The sequence below is a fragment of the Poecilia formosa genome, unplaced genomic scaffold (genome assembly GCF_000485575.1).
Source record: "Poecilia formosa unplaced genomic scaffold, Poecilia_formosa-5.1.2 Scaffold8, whole genome shotgun sequence".
In the NCBI taxonomy this organism is placed as follows: domain Eukaryota; kingdom Metazoa; phylum Chordata; class Actinopteri; order Cyprinodontiformes; family Poeciliidae; genus Poecilia; species Poecilia formosa.
Genome location: NW_006799947.1, coordinates 893,966 through 909,833, shown reverse-complemented (window position 1 = coordinate 909,833; position 15,868 = coordinate 893,966). Strand labels below are relative to the sequence as shown.

At 38.7% G+C, this 15,868-nt stretch overlaps 2 protein-coding genes across 2 annotated transcripts; both read right to left on the bottom strand.

Annotated features, from left to right (window-relative positions):
• Positions 1–233: 233 nt before the first annotated feature.
• bsdc1 (BSD domain containing 1) lies at positions 234–8,446 on the bottom strand. Its single transcript, XM_007574751.2, has 11 exons — positions 8,265–8,446; positions 7,700–7,754; positions 6,206–6,322; positions 5,931–6,098; positions 4,768–4,822; positions 4,426–4,541; positions 4,265–4,333; positions 2,814–2,898; positions 2,271–2,729; positions 2,083–2,186; positions 234–1,599 (listed from the first exon to the last, which is right to left on the bottom strand). Exons 1-11 carry the CDS (start codon positions 8,273–8,275, stop codon positions 1,570–1,572), a joined length of 1,269 nt encoding a protein of 422 aa, XP_007574813.1. The 5' UTR covers positions 8,276–8,446; the 3' UTR covers positions 234–1,569.
• A 4,075-nt stretch (positions 8,447–12,521) lies between these two features.
• On the bottom strand, positions 12,522–13,618 carry olig4 (oligodendrocyte transcription factor 4). Its single transcript, XM_007576986.2, has one exon. It carries the CDS (start codon positions 13,516–13,518, stop codon positions 12,748–12,750), a length of 771 nt encoding a protein of 256 aa, XP_007577048.1. The 5' UTR covers positions 13,519–13,618; the 3' UTR covers positions 12,522–12,747.
• Positions 13,619–15,868: the final 2,250 nt, after the last annotated feature.

Sequence of the window (15,868 nt, the reverse complement as noted above, 5' to 3'; positions counted from 1 at the left end):
TGGTTTTAGGACAATACAAAAGATATGTATTGAGATGAATAAAAAGAATAATACAAAAAATATATATATTGTGCACTGTTTACAGATTTTTTTAGAGCAGTTTGAATTTAGGAAACCCATTTTGTGAAAACAAGAAAAGAAGACTCTTCCTTCTTACTCCCACAGGAGGGGCTTGTATTCATGCATGAACCTCCAACATCTAACCAGAAATATGCAGTAATTCATGACAAGAATTATAGTAGGCATTATTTTTTTAATCATTATAATCATTTGAGAGATCAAGTGAAATACTTGAAAAATAATCCTGACAGCTCTGAAGACAGATGTGTGCAGAACAGCTGAAACTGAAGGAAACGCACAGCTGAAAATTACAGACATGCAACAAAGGCTGGAATAACAGCCTGAAAACAACAACAAAGTAAAACATACAACTCAACGATAACCATCTGTACAATGTTTTGCATATTGTCATTGCACAGACATGCAATCAAAAGCAGATAATTACAATAATTAAGCATTTATTCCAATATAAATATTACACCTCTTGGCTTAGTTTTCTCAGATACGGTACAGGTGAAAAGAAACAAAACAAAAACAAAACAAAAAAAAAGCGTGGAGCGTGCTCCTTGGTCTGCTTGGCACACCATCTGCTGAGCTTTCCCAACCAACAGAGAAACTTAATACGTTCTTTCTCAAACAAGTAAATAGAAAGAGATGCTACCCTTAAAGTCAAGGATCAGATGTCATACCAGTTTGAATTCCCCATCATCAAATGTGACCAGTGGTTAACTAGTTCTCTCTCATCAAACAAGACATTCATAACCCATGTGGCGTGTTTGAAGGTGACACAAACTAATATACAGTCAGCAAAAGGCTTAAATATCGAATTGAAGGATGTGAGGGAGCAAACGGGGACAGGAAACATTTGGAGCAAGTCGTCACACCGCTGCGTGTGTCTGCAAGGCCTTAGGATCAAAGTCAAGAGGAATCCAAAACGAAAAGAAGGCCAGAATATTTGTTCCATTTTCCTGGATTCGCTTGCATATTAAAGATGGAAAACTAGGAAAGACAGAAACACGAGATGGACCTCCACTCAATGATCGCTTTCATCTTACAAAGGTGACAAGCAGCATTACAGTTTATTGGCCATCTTGCGGCTCAAGTTTAAGACTCGCAACATGAGATGTTTTTAATGGCATAAAGAGGGAAAAAAAAGAAAGCAACTTCTCTGCCGCTGCAAAACTTAACTGACTTTGAATGCTGGTTAGCTTCAAGGTCAGAAAAATTGCAACCCGCTGTACAGTAGTGTCATAAGCTTTCTACACGAGAGGACGCTCAGAAACCTCTCTATAGACGTTTACCTGCTCTAATCTGACAGCTGACGAAGCAGTCCAGCTCTTATTGCCCTTGGGGTTTCTCTTTTTCCAACAGGTTTACCGCATGGTCCAAACCAGCTAGAAAAACCCCAACTGACAATCATGACACGGTGACACGGTGGAAAGAGTTAAAACACAAGAAGCACGGTTCTAGACTGCTTTGACAGTGAGTCGTGTTCTGCTTGTGAGGCTCTCAGTCCCAGTTCTCCCAGTCTTCGTCCAGCTGGTAAGAGGAGAAGGAAGGAGAGAATTAGCAAAACATCCCCGACCTCCTGAATATTTACCCGACATAATACAGTTACGACTCGTTACCCTTTACGTGAACCACAAGGTTGGCGGTTTAGAGAGCGTAAATTTAAACACAAACAAGAATAAATGTATTTTTTTCTCCCTGCCCGTTTAGATCTTCACAACTAATACATTTTAACTACGCTTAATCCAGCTGGTGCGTCTTTTAAAATGATAAACACATTCTTAGGACCTCCTTATTTTAATCATTTCATTTTTCTGTTACTTGTGTATTTTGTCCTCCTATAACTGCTTTACGGCATTAAATTGTTTTTTTTTGTATTGATTTCATAGATTACGAGTTTAGTACAGGGTAGCAAGGTGCATTCGAGTCCCAGCCTGGGGTCTTTCTTCATGGAGTTTTAATATTCTCCATGAGCATGCGTGGGTTCTCTCCAGGTACTCCTTCCAGACTTACCTCTCCAGTATCCTCTATTTTAGACAGAGCCAGCTGGACTTCTTCTTCTGTCATGTCAAGGTCAAAGTCCTTCTCCCAGTCCTCACTCACGTCTGTGCTAGAGCCTGGAGGACAAAAGTCCAACAATGAGAAGCTTCTAAATCTATTAAGTTCTCAGTACGGGGCGCAGCGGTAACACGGCGTTGTACCTTTTTTGCCGTTGTTGGAGGGCGTTGACTTTCCGCTGTCGGAGTTGAGCTCAAACACTCTCAGGTCTTGCGGCCCCTCCTCTTTCGCCACCTCTGCTTGTTTAAAAGCAGGACTTCGCACTGACGTCGCCGCGGACGGCTCCGCCTGAGCCTCTGGAGGCGAGTCGCTCCTTCTGGTCTTCTGCTCTTCGGGTTTGTTGTCGACGACGTCCTCCAGCGTTGCTTCGTTCAGTTTCTTGGTGAGCTCTGTGGCGGCGGGCGGAGGCTGCACCTCCACCTGCGTGGGCAGGCTGATGCTGTCGCTGCTGACCGAGAGGGTGGTGTTGGGCTCTTCGCTCGGAGAGAGGACAGGGCTCATCAGGGTGCTCTCAGCGGGAGCCACAGAGCAGGCGGATGAGTTGGTGTCTGACGGGGACGCGACGGGGAGATGAGGTGGTGAAGCAGCTCCAATAAAATCACCTGAAACGTGATCAGAAACACCAGAGAACACAGTGAGTGAAACGCCTTACATGAAAGCTGACAGATTGTTTGCTGCCTACATACCTTCCTCCTCCTCATCCCATCCAAGGGTCTCTATGTCAGCACTTTGCTCTGCTTTTTGCTTCAGGACCATTCTCCTCGCCTCCTCCTGAACACGGCACAGAAAAAATAATGTTTTATTGCTCTAAATAGTAGAAGATTTTGATGTTGGTGATATTTTACAGTTCTGTTAAAAGTTTTGCCGCAGCCCTCATTTCTTTATTCATTTCTAAATCTAAGAGTTCCTCAAGCTCCGTCAAACTCTGTTTGCCCACAAGGCTTTAGTGGCAAAGACTTGGAATATTTTGTGACTCGTATGCTAAGCCATTTTCAAAATCTTAGGTCACGTTTTATTCTAGGTGTGCAGGTGCTTCCACACGGGACTGCAGCAGCTTTGAGGAAAAACATCCTATTTAACTGACTTTTACACATTTTGTCCTGATCAAAGGGATGGAAACATCATATGTCAGCAGCTATGTTCAGATTCACCCAAAGTGGATAAACCAAAAAAATAAACAAGGGTAAAAGGGTCTGGTGATGCTTAGCACATATTATGCATCTATTCTGTCACTACATGCATTCAAAATATGACTGGGTGTAATTTTTTGTAGTCATTTTAGTCTGATACTTGTGCTACGTTTTTTTCTGAGGTTTTTTTTTTGGCCACTTTCATCGAGTGATTATGTTTGATTATGTTTGCACTTGGCTGCAAGGCAAATTTTTATACAGGGACAGTAACAGAATGATGCTTTGCTACTGATTCTGCATGTTAATGCCGTTAACAATTATTATAGTGAAATCTGATGCCAGAAAAGAGGTTCCTAAATAAGAAAAATGATCTGATAGACAAATCAGAATAGCAGCAATAAATCTTCTGGTAGCATGAAGACTCAAAATTAGACATTTTCAGCATCAGTGACGTGTTGGATCAATCTAAATGTTACAGGTCAATCATTACAGTAAAACCTATAATAATTGATATACATAATTAATGACATTTTGGCTCTTTTGAGAATCACTCTTTCAGAGAAATAAACATTCAGCCTTTAAGATAAGTTATTGTAAAAATGTCTAAAGATCCAATTTAAAGCTGGTCTTCAGCATCAAAGCCTTTTTATGCTTGAATTCCTGAAAGTCCTGGGCAATTCCAGGATTCTCCAGCAGATGTCACTCAACACATTCTACACATTTTACAAAATTATCCCACATCACTATGAAAAACAAAACAAACAAAAAAACATCAATCCTCAAGCAGATTAAGCCATCAAAAAAAACACACATTCACTGGTTCTGTTTATGGGCACTTGACATTTACCTTACCACCGTATTGTATCAGTTATAGTATAAATTGTACATATAGTTCCTCAGTAAGCTATGACAAATATCTGACTTGCAGATTTACATCTTAGAAGCCACCTGCAGTTATTTCATTTGCTGTATTTCTTCAATATTTTCAAATAAACATGGCAGTGTACCTGATCCAGCTGGAAGACCTTGTAGAAATATCTCTGCCAGAATTCTGAATGGGACACAGCAGCTGGAACCTGGAGTAAAGAGAAACTCCCTTTATTGCATATCTTAGATTAAAAAAAAAAGACGAGCAGGAAGTTAAAAAACGAGAACTAAAAGGAGATACCATTTTGGTGTAGAGAGCTCGTATAGATGGACTGTTGACCAAAAGTTCTGATATTTCGCCTTTCTTCTCGTCCAGACTGAAACTGGACAGCCAGCAATCAAACTGCTCAGGAGGGCCTGAGGAAATGTTTGACAATATTATTGTAACTTTTAAATATAAAATATCTATGTCGATAAAATCAGGTGCAAATGTAAAATAAAAAAATAAAATAAATGATTTTGTTCTCTTCAAAGAATATTTGGAGAAAAAAAACAAAACAAAGCATATTAGATCACAATAACAGCTAAAATCATAAAGACAATGTTTCAGACCCCATAAAAACTGCTTCACTAATCATCTCACCATCAGGCTCATTGCAGTACGTAGCGGGATCCGCCTGCAAACTGTAGAGACGCGCCTGCGGGGAAAGACACAAAACTTTCTAAATAAATTATTGAACAATGGCTGTTTTGTTCACACACACAAATCATGTGTTTGCTTTTAACTGTTGGTCCATTCACAAACAAATTAAAACCAGAGATACACTCAAACAAGCATACTGCTGAACGCTTCTGGGGGAATTTCCCAGAAAACCTGCACAGAAGCAGGTTATGTTCAGAAAAGTCTTTAAAAAGCCAGCTGTCAGGTTAGCGGCTGATCCCAGAGGAATACCTGCTCTGGCAGCAAGACTTCACATTTTTCTTTTTTTCTTTTTTTTTATTGCCTTGTGTTTTATTGACCCATATTCTTGAGAGTACTATCAAATCATACTGCCAGGAGAGCGAAGAGAAAAGTTCAAGTAAAACTGAAAAACAATACGAGCCTCTTAGGCATTATTTATTTACTGTAACGGCACACTAACTCCTAAAACAAGTTTTTACAAGATGCCTGCTGAAATTGAAAACCATAATGTTTTGTGTCCCTGTGCAGAGAGAGGGGGGAAGAGGAAAAACCATGATGAAATAATACTTCTTCAGAGATACACCCAGAAAACAAAAACATCAAGCTAAAAAAAAAAAACAAGGTATTACACATCACACGTCTTGTATCAACATTGGTCAAGTGTTATGGTCACAGATGTAGCTGAAATCCTGTCCAACTCATCGGATCTTGCACCATCGATTTTTATCAGTTCTAACAAGTGATCTCTGATTTAACACACATCTTTACCTGGAATTACAGTGTCAGGTGGGTCTTTACTTTGAACATCAATTTTCAAGTCTTTCCACAAATTCTCAACTGGACGTAGGCGTTCATTTTGACTGGGTTTTTGTCTTCGCTTTGCACATTTACTTTGGAGATTTAGTATTGATTTAAAAATGTCTGAAAGTGGTGCTGAACTAAGTCCCTGGACAGGTTTGTATAGCTTTGAGTGGTGGCATGAATATCTTAGAACGCGAGTGTCCAGCTCCAGTCCTCCAGAACTAAAACATGCTGACTTTGGACGCCACTGTCTTAGAAAGAATTAAAAATCACACTTTGCAGTTTTGTTTGCTTCTTTGTTGTTACAAGTATTCAATACTGACCTTAGAACTGTCGTAAACCTCGGTGGTTCCTGCTGACGTTGCCACCAATGTGATCACATCATAATCAATGGTTTTATCAGAAGGTGGAGCAAGAGTGTCTGTTATCACCCCCAAGAAACTAGTCAGGCTCTTCTTCACCTTCTCTGTTGTCTCAGAAGACCCTTCCACCTGGAAAGAAACATAGATGATGCAGTGGAACGTCAGTCCATCTCCACCTGAACACTTGTTGTTTTTTTTTTGTTTTGTTTTTTATGGCAAAAATGACAGAGACTTACAGCAAGCTTATTTTTGACAGCATTGGCTGTAGCCACAATCGAGCGGGCTGTGTCACGCTGAACCACAGTGGAGAACTCTGTCAGGTCTCGCTGTAGGAATTCTAAGGCCTCAGATGACTGCAGGGCAGAGAGTCAGATAAACAGAATAAAAAGTCAGATAATTGCTTTGTCATAGTTAATTACAGTAATAGCTTAGGTCAGAAAACAAAGTTGAGAAAACTACAATAACAAAAAGACTTACATCTTTTCAGCTCAAGTCTTTTGAGCTCAAACTGGAAGTCAGTAACTAAACTAAAAGTCAATATCAAAACATATTCAAAAGTAAAAAAAAAAACAAATGGTAACGTGCCCAAAAAAAGTTCAAGAGAATTTGAGAATTTCCATTTCACTGCGTCATAACTTTATACCAACTCAGCATTCAGCCACAGAGTTTGTGGGGTGAAGCAGACATGTTCTAAGTGTGGTGAGCATTTTTATATTCAGTGCATTTTTATATGCAATGCATTTTTATATTCAATGCATTTTTATATTCATTGACTATATGAGATCTTGACAAAAATTCCAAACAGCATTTGTAAAAAGGTAAGTAGTCCACAGTTTTACACCCAATGGAATATTGAATTTTAGGCATAGATTTTCACCACTGTCACTTAAAACCCTTTAGTTTAACAGTTTCAATTAATCTGATGACAAATAAATGCATCCATCCTCAAATGTGCCTCTGTTGGCTTTTGTGACGCATATTTGCATGAATTTCAACATTTTACTAAACTGTTGCAATTAATTTGACACAGGAGGCTAATTTCAAATATCAAAGTTTACAAGAGAAGAAAAACATAAGTTGGAGTAGAGAGAAGCCAATTGGAGTTAGAGATGATGGCTTGCTTTAAAAGAAATGGACATTATGGTACTTGCTTTCTATTGTTAGAAAATTAATATAAAAAAATCTAGGTCAAGGGTAATTAAAGTCATATGAGGTTTTAGAGCTGCAGGTTTAACACCTCAGGTCTAGATGCACACTGTTTTCAAATGTCTTTAACTTAATTATAAAATGAGAATTAATGCCTCTCATTACATTAAAACACTGATAGAGCATTTAGAAAAACACTTTGCTGAACGAATATTCGTTATCTTGTCAAAACAAGGAGAGCAAATGAAAGGATATTATGTATCCCAGAGTCACTCCCTTTAATTAGTAACTTAAACAAGTGACCTTGGCGTCAGTATCAAACTACGTTTGCCAAGTTCTAAAAAAAAGTTTGTAGTGCAAATAGTTTCTAAAAAAAAAAAGCAAAAAAAAAATAAAAAAATAGAAAAAGATATCCACAAAGCTGAGTAACACGTTTGCTCAGACAGAGACAGAAGAGAAAGAATAACTGCATGAAATAACCTGCAGTTTCATACTGCAAACAACTAGACAAGCCGAGGCCGATGCATCAGATAAACACAAAACATTAATTTATTTTAACTGTGTTAATATAGCGAAATGATTACCTTGTCTTTCACGGCCTGGTAGCTCTGCTGAAACCAACCTCCCCACCAGCCTTCTCTGTAGAAGACACATTTTCAAAAATACCAGATATTTGTTTAAAAAATAAATAGTGTGTTCGTGTTACCACAGTTTAAATGCGGCTATTCTCAGTGTTTCTGTTTGTCAAACACTGCCGAGCAAGATAACGTCTGTGCTAACGTCAGCTGTTAGACAAATATACGATTAAACGTCAAGGAAGGCGATTTATTGCAACTTCGACGGCTGAATATTAGTAATTGGTGTAGAAACTACGAACGCGTGCAGTCTGGTGGTTTTGATTTGGAGATTTAAACAGTTTTAGTACTAAGCTAACCAGGCTAAGCTAAAGCTATAGCTGCTATGTTTTGGTAAACAAATCCACTTCCTGAACTCATTTCTAAAGCTGCAGATCGCCATGGTAACAACACATTGCCGACATTAACACTTATGAGACGCGCAATTCAACAATAATCAGTTCAGTTTAATATTACACCGCTATTACATAAAATAAGACAAAAAACAACAAGTATTTTGCGACTTCTCTCTCACCCTTCAGCCATCTTCAGACGATGACATCATCAGATTATAGTGAACTCCGACCCCCACCAGATATCAAAACTTTTCCACGTCATACAGTCTGACGTGGACTTTCCCAGATACGCTCTTATTTTTCACTATTTCCGAAAAATCGTTGTATCAAAGGGATACGCATCTTAGAGTTAAAAAATAAAAAATAATTTTTTGCTGCGCCAACTACGGTGGCTCCAAAGAACCAAACAATTAGGCAACCAAAAGCAGACGTTACGTCGTGACGTATTTGATGTTGAAAGCATAGACATGAATATTTATAAATGTGTATGGTTGAAATACACATTTATGGTCAAAAATACTCAATTGAAGGCTATTTCAAAGAGCTATCTCTGTTAAATTAAAAAAAAGCACTTTAAACATTTAATTTCAGATCATCTGAACATTAGTTTTGATTATTTCGCTTTTCCGTTAGTGAAAATGTAATGTGGACACATAATTAATTCCAGCTGTTTTGTAAAAAAGCCAATTAAAGAGAAATAAAATAAGGAATCAAAAATAGAATGAAACAAAGAGAGGAATAGATAAAGGAACAAAGAAAGAAGGAAATTTAGACAAAATCTTTGGCTCCATCCTTCACACTTTTTAAACAATGTAGACAGTAATTTTGGTCTGGTTGATGGATGGTTTATTTTTAACTTCTTCTTCCTATTGTTTCTTTTTGTTTGTTGTGTCTTCTATTTACTCTAAATCCCGTATTCCAAAATAAATGAAAAGCTGAGCACCTTTACTATATGCTTGGGTTAGTCACTGTTGAAGTTATCAGTTTATCAAAAAAATATCTGTTTTAATTTTAAAATATAAAGTATTCAGGAGTAGAACTCTCCCAGAATATGAAATCAAACAATAAGATAATTACAAGGATAGGGAAATTTATATTGGCCACCTGTTTGATAACATTTTTGTAACCACTTATTACTCAGTTTTCTGGTTGTATTTTCATAAATTTTGTTTTATATCATTAAACAAGTTATAAATATTTTTTCAACATATTAAAAAATGGAATGATTATTCAGAATTTGCTTTGTAGTGCTTCAGCAAATCAGAAAAAGCTTTAAAAGTTATAGGTTCAACTTTTCTTTTTTCATTTTTTTAAATGTCTAGCTTACAACCCACATGTTTACAACTGATAAACATATAATAAGTTGAAAATTACTAGCTTAAAAGATTATTTGAAAAATAAACTGATAAAAAGAGATTACACATTTCCTGCTATGTTAAAAATTATAGTTATATATTTTACATAAATTAACCTAGATGTTTTCAACCATTATTAAGTAAGAACAGATTTTCAGTGTATTTAAAAATAAGAACATTCAGCAAGGGATTCAAATAGTTTAACACATTTATTTTTAATTAAATCCAATGTAAACTTTAAAAACTAAGTGTATCAGGACCAAAGCTTTTCTCAGTCATTATGTAAACTAATCAGCGTTTAACAATTCGAACGTGAATCCTGTCATCAGTCTCCTCCTCTCTGTACATCCGTGAGCAAATGTGTTCACCGTATTCGATGTGTGCATTGACCCCAAGCAGCTGTGCTTTTCCCCTCATCAGTATTCTGTGTGGGGAAAAAAGGGTGGTAGGGGGTGTTTTTACTGAGCAAAAAAAATGAATAAGAACAGGCTACAAGCCTCTGGAAGTGTGTCCTGCCCTAATTGAAGTTCGCCTTTCTCCAGACGCTGCACATTGTGTGCGTATGTCCTCCAATATGTCTGCCCACGTCCAGCCCTGACTCCCCTTAATTGGGCCTTTCAGTTCCCTAATTAACTCTGTCAGCGCAGGTCGGCCTGAGCCAAGTCGGGATAAGCAGCACTCTATTGATCAGAATCTAAAGCAGTTAACTTATCCATCTGTCCACATGGGCGTGGACATTAAATAAAAAAAATTTAAAAAACGGGGGATGTGTAATGCTATATCATAGCAATCTTGGCTTGGTAAAGGAGGTTCTCTGAGGCACTTCATTCATGTATTGCAGAATGAATCAAAGCAAATACATTAAAATAAGTTATTTACTTTGTGTTGTTACTTGCAACACAAAGTCAGCATCTCACAGAAAATTTGTGTGCAGAGCTGAAAAAGATGGTTGAGAAAAGCAGGAGGAGAAAAGATGGTTGAGAAAAAATTTGAACCATTGGAGGAATGGTCCAAATTGTCATGTAAATGGTAATTTCACCAAATAATAAGGATATAAATAAACCCCCCTGAATTTGAAAGTTCAAAACGGAATTTCTCTAAAAATAATATTATTATGGTTTTTAGAATCATAAGACGAAACCGTAAATAATAATTCATATGAAAACATAGTAAAGTTTCTGAACTTGCATAAAATTGTGGATATTGTTAAGATGCTTCATTTTGAGTGTTTTACCAAAATGAATTAAATGATTTTGATTACATTATGAAACCTAGTTGAAAGTGTTCTGAAGGACTTTTGCCATAATTATGTTCTGTTAGAAAAATATTATATTTGTTTCCTTTTTTAAACAGTAGATTTGACAGTTTGATATATTATTTTTAAATAGATTTTTTGAAAGCTAGTTTTACAGTAGTCATAATGCTATTAGAACCTTTATGTACAATCTGCTAATTAATAAATTCAGATGCAACAATGAGCTTTAAATAGTTTTGGATGTTTTTTTGTTATATATATAAATGTAGGAATAAGTTTACGTGGTGAACATTGTTACATGCTAACTGTGTCACTTAAATCAGAACTTCCTCTGCTGGTCGGCGTATGCTGAGGACAGCAGTGATGACTGCAGAGGCTGCTCATAATGGTACACAGAGGACATGCCCATATTGTATGATTTAAGAAGCATATCCATTACACACCACAGTCCTCACAACCACCCACCCACCCAGCCACACACGCACGTAGACTTTCCAGACCACTGATGCCATATTGTGGGTTAACACCATCTGGTGCCAATCAGAAAACACCAGCTTTGCACAAGTCAGTGTCTCTAATTATCTACCTCCAGCAAAGGCAAGCCGATCCCCACTAATCTCCTCAATGTGTTCAGCTTCCCATTCCCACCTGTGCCCCAGTAAAGAGGGGGAGGTCTGTGGCTCTCTGTGTCATGGGACCGGGGACCAGGTGACGGCGCAGTGCCGGTCCCCACGACAGAAGCCGCAGCGCTTGGTTTGGCTGGCAGCTGCTTCCCCCTACTGAGACATCCCACAGCTGACAAACCCCCGGCGCTGACAGGAGCTCTTTACAGTGTCAATAGCCTCATATATTTGAGCTAACCGCCTTTGTGGCGAGCGAGGGTGTCAGGCCTTTTGGCCCGACAGCGCTTGTTACCATGATGAAATGTAGATTGAATGGAGGGGGTCTATGTCCCAGGCACGAGAGCTTTGACTCCCCCTGTCTTTGTGTCCGCATGGCCATTGTTCAAACCCTCTTCAGCTCTGTGATAAGGAGGAGGTGGGTGAGAATGACTTACATCTCTTCATTCTCCGTGATCTCCAGCTCATCTGTCAGCCGTGGGAGGATAAGCATGTATTTTACACGCTTGATTTGTTGCTAAGTGAAGGCCAGCCATTGCTGACTTGTTTAACTAAATCATGTTCATTGCTCTCCATAGGTCTTGTTTGCATAAACAGCCAGGTTTGTGGTTTATTTGAGCCATTTTTTATTTCATATGGTCTGAATTTTGACTTTTATGACGGTCACAGCAAACGCTGACTGCAGAGTTTGATGGTGTGGGGAAATGTTCATGAAACTGCATCATGAGTTTAGCTTTAATTGAATACTTTTGTATGCCTTATAACCATAATCATACGAGACAGTGACAAATGGCTGGCCTGCAGCTGAGGACATCGTTGTGTCCCTCGCCTGCATCTGACAAAAGTGACGCGCCTTTATGGCGCCTGTGTCGTCCTTTCATCTCCAACACCCTGTTGAGGTGAAGATTGATGGCGCCACATTCAGCTTCTGTGCTGTCGTATTGTCTCACCCTTCTGTCCCTCCTTAGCTCTTAGTGTGCCCTAAGCTGGTTAGCAACAAATATCCCCCCTTTGACCAATTTCTACTAACAAAATCTGTGTAAAATCTATGTTGCATAATAATTAAACTCACATATCTATCATTTCTGGTCTCACATTTTTACTTGGAAGTAAAGACGTTTTGTGCGGTTTTCATTGTTCAGCAACAATTTGGATAAAGTACTATTAATAAGAACAATGAGAAAAACAAGTTAGTTTCAAATTTATTTATTTTTTAATTTAGGAAAATAGAAATCCTGAACATATCTGTTCCAATTTTTACAAGCTTTCCTTACCACAAACATTGGATAAGTTGCAGATTTTGTTACACAAGTAAAAGGCCCAATGTTGCTCTATCACAAAGTACAACATATTTTTTTTGACAAAATAGCAGCAGTTTGTATGTACAATATGAACAAGTTTGGCATTCAGTCATTTTGTTGCGAGTCCTCCTTCATTTGTTCATAGACAAGCTGTGCAACGTGGAGGTGGCGGTCGGCAGAGGCTGGCAGAGTGTGCACGGGCATGGCATGCCAGGAAAATGTCTGTAGGAGCCGCCAAGGTGGAGCGGGTCCTTGAGAAGGCCCTGCACTGGAGCATGGAAGCCCAGGAAGCTAGCTGATGGAGGGGAATGAGGCGCTGGAGCTGAAGATGGAGGAGAGGAGTGATGCTGCAGAGCTGTAGGTGTGCTGCCCACCAGAGAGTGAAGGGACTGGGCCAGAGGATGCAGAGGGAGGTGAACAGATGTGGCTGCATGGCTGATAGTTGAGTGGGCAGTGGAGCGGCTCTGGGCGGCAGCACCACCCCCGTAGACGTCCCCGACCAGTTTTTTCATCTCCTCTAAAGAGCTGGACAGCATGAGGATGTAATTGCGAGCTAGAAGCAAGGTGGATATTTTGGACAGTTTGCGAACAGAAGGTCCGTGAGCGTAGGGCATCACCTCCCTCAGTCCGTCCATGGCCTGGTTCAGGTCATGCATCCTCTTCCTCTCCCGGCTGTTGACTTTGAGCCTCAAGTCTTGCATCTCCTCCTTGCTGAGCTCAGACCTGCTCTTGGTCTTCCCGCCTCCGTGTTCTGTCCTGCCTTGGTCAGGCTCACTGCCATTTCTATTCTCCTGGCAGTATTTCTGAAAAATAGTGTTGGAGAAGAAGTTGCCGGCAGAGTCATCCACCACCAGGTCTGGAGATGAGGATCGGCTGCACGTGGAGCTGGCATCTGAATCCATTTCAGTTTTTGTTTTTTGTTTTTTAAAAATTGTCCAAAATCCTTAATTTTTAAAGAGTCACGGGGAGATTTTGCTGCACAGCCTGTTCCACAGGAGTGAAAGTGTTTGAAATCTGTCACGCCGCGGGCCTGCTGGTGTGTATTTATATTGGGGACACAACAAAGGAACAATAAGCTGCATAATGAGACACTTAGGGCCACAGCCAATTGCAGAAGGGACACACTTTCACCCCCCTGTTACACCTCCTTCATGCTGCCCCACTTCACCTTCCCACACCCCCTTTAACTCCCCTAATCTAATGAGTCCACTACACATTAACCAAAGCAGAGATATATTCACATATCATTCTCAGCTATTCTGGAATCATCCATGGCTATATAAAAATGCAAACAGTTTATGTGACAAATCAAGATTAATAAAAAAATATATATATATGTGTTTTTCTTGAGTTTTGCAGTTTGACTGAAAAGAAAGTGAAAGTGCTGACCTCAGAGTTCAACAGGCCACCATTTTTATTGCTGTCTGCCATTTCACCAGATAGATGATGCCTCCAAGGCCTTATTTACATATGGTTTCTATGAGACACTTTGGAGAAAGGTATGAGGCACCATATGAGGCGGCTTAAACATGTAAAGAGCAGCGTTAATGGAAGACTGGGCACAATTCAACTAAGAATTAAGACAAAGAAGGTCAAATAAATTTGACTCGGTTTTCCAAACAGTCTGTGAAATCACATCACTGTTTCTGGAAGGGGGTCCTTCATGGAGAGGTAGTTAAAAAGATACTAAAGAGGCCACAGCACTGTCTTCAGATAATTATACGGTATGGTTTCTTCTACTTCAGTAAAATCTTACCTTTTTATCTTTAAAAGTTAAAGATAAGCCTTAAAAACTTCTTACAGAATATACAAGTTCATGCATAGCTTATATCTCCAGATGTTTTCGAACAAACAACTTTATACAACAGGCTGTTGATCTTCCTGCAGCATCAAACATGTCCTCTTTGAAAACATGCAACGAAAAGCTAAAAACAGCATTTTCCAGAGCAGCAAGAGAGACTGCATTGCAAAGATTCCCGCGGAGCAGCAATTGCAAAGCTTTCATATTCTTTAAAAAATAACAATAAACTAATTAACATATCTAACATGTGGAAAGGTTTTGTCCTGTCCCTTTTCAAAACACTTTCATAACATATTTGAAGGGATTTTTAAATGCAAAAGGATATAATAAGAAAATATAAGTAATATGAGCACTAACAAAGGTTTCATGCGATTGTTGTGAAAATGTGCACACCAGGCATATTTCTGTTGATATAAAAAATTGATTGGTGATTGGTAACAGCCAAGTAACATTTTTCATTATCAACATGTACCAAGGTTTCAAAATAACTTTTATTTCGAAACCTAAACTCTTCTATTCAGCTTTAAAGTCATTTTAATGAGAAAAGAGAGGAAATTGGGAAATTGGGAATAGTGGAGTATTCCCAATTTTCTCTGGTTATATCTTGGCTTTTGATAATAAACACGCCAACATTTAGCCAATGATTAAAATAAAATGATGTTTTCTTAGTACATAGTGGCACTAGTGTTGGCTGGCATGCTAAGCTACTAGTAGTTTTGCTAACCTAACTGTAGTTTAATGGCTAAGATGGATATGATGCCTAAGGCTGAATACTGATTCTTCTCGATAGAAAATTCCTGTTGCTGTAATGCATATAGATAAGTATTTTTTTTTTCACTCTCTTGTATTTATTAAAACAGTAGTGGTTAATGGAAGTGGAAACATTTTACCTTTTGCTATTTTGCCTTTTCACCCCCCATGTTTTAATGTATAGATTAAAGAACTTACCAGAAATGTTTTGCATGGCTGCAAACAATCTCTCCTCATTTTACTCGAAAATCTCAAGCTTTTAATAGTCTCATTAACTAATATTAAAAAAAACAAAAAAACTGCTCATCTAACTATCATCTCATCTGGTAAAAGTGCTCTCATGTTCTGACAATATTGCATTAACTTTTCAGTAGACATGTAAAGAAAACATTGTTGTATTTCATGTAGTCTATATAATTGGTCCTCAGATTTGTCCGTTGTTAAATACCAGATGGGTCTCGCAGTGGTTTACATGTTGCTTAATGTGCAACTTCAAAGCAAAAAATCCTCCCAAACTGATTCTACTCACGGACTTAAAAGAGCGTCTCAACCAGGAATCAAAAGGGTTCTGAAGACCCCCCACCACCGCTCCATCAGGGCACTTCAGATTAGCCAATATTCAGGGATATTATAATTGGTGGAACCTGGAGAGCTAACATAAGCCATTTATTTGGAGCATATGGATTTTCCCATCGTTAGGC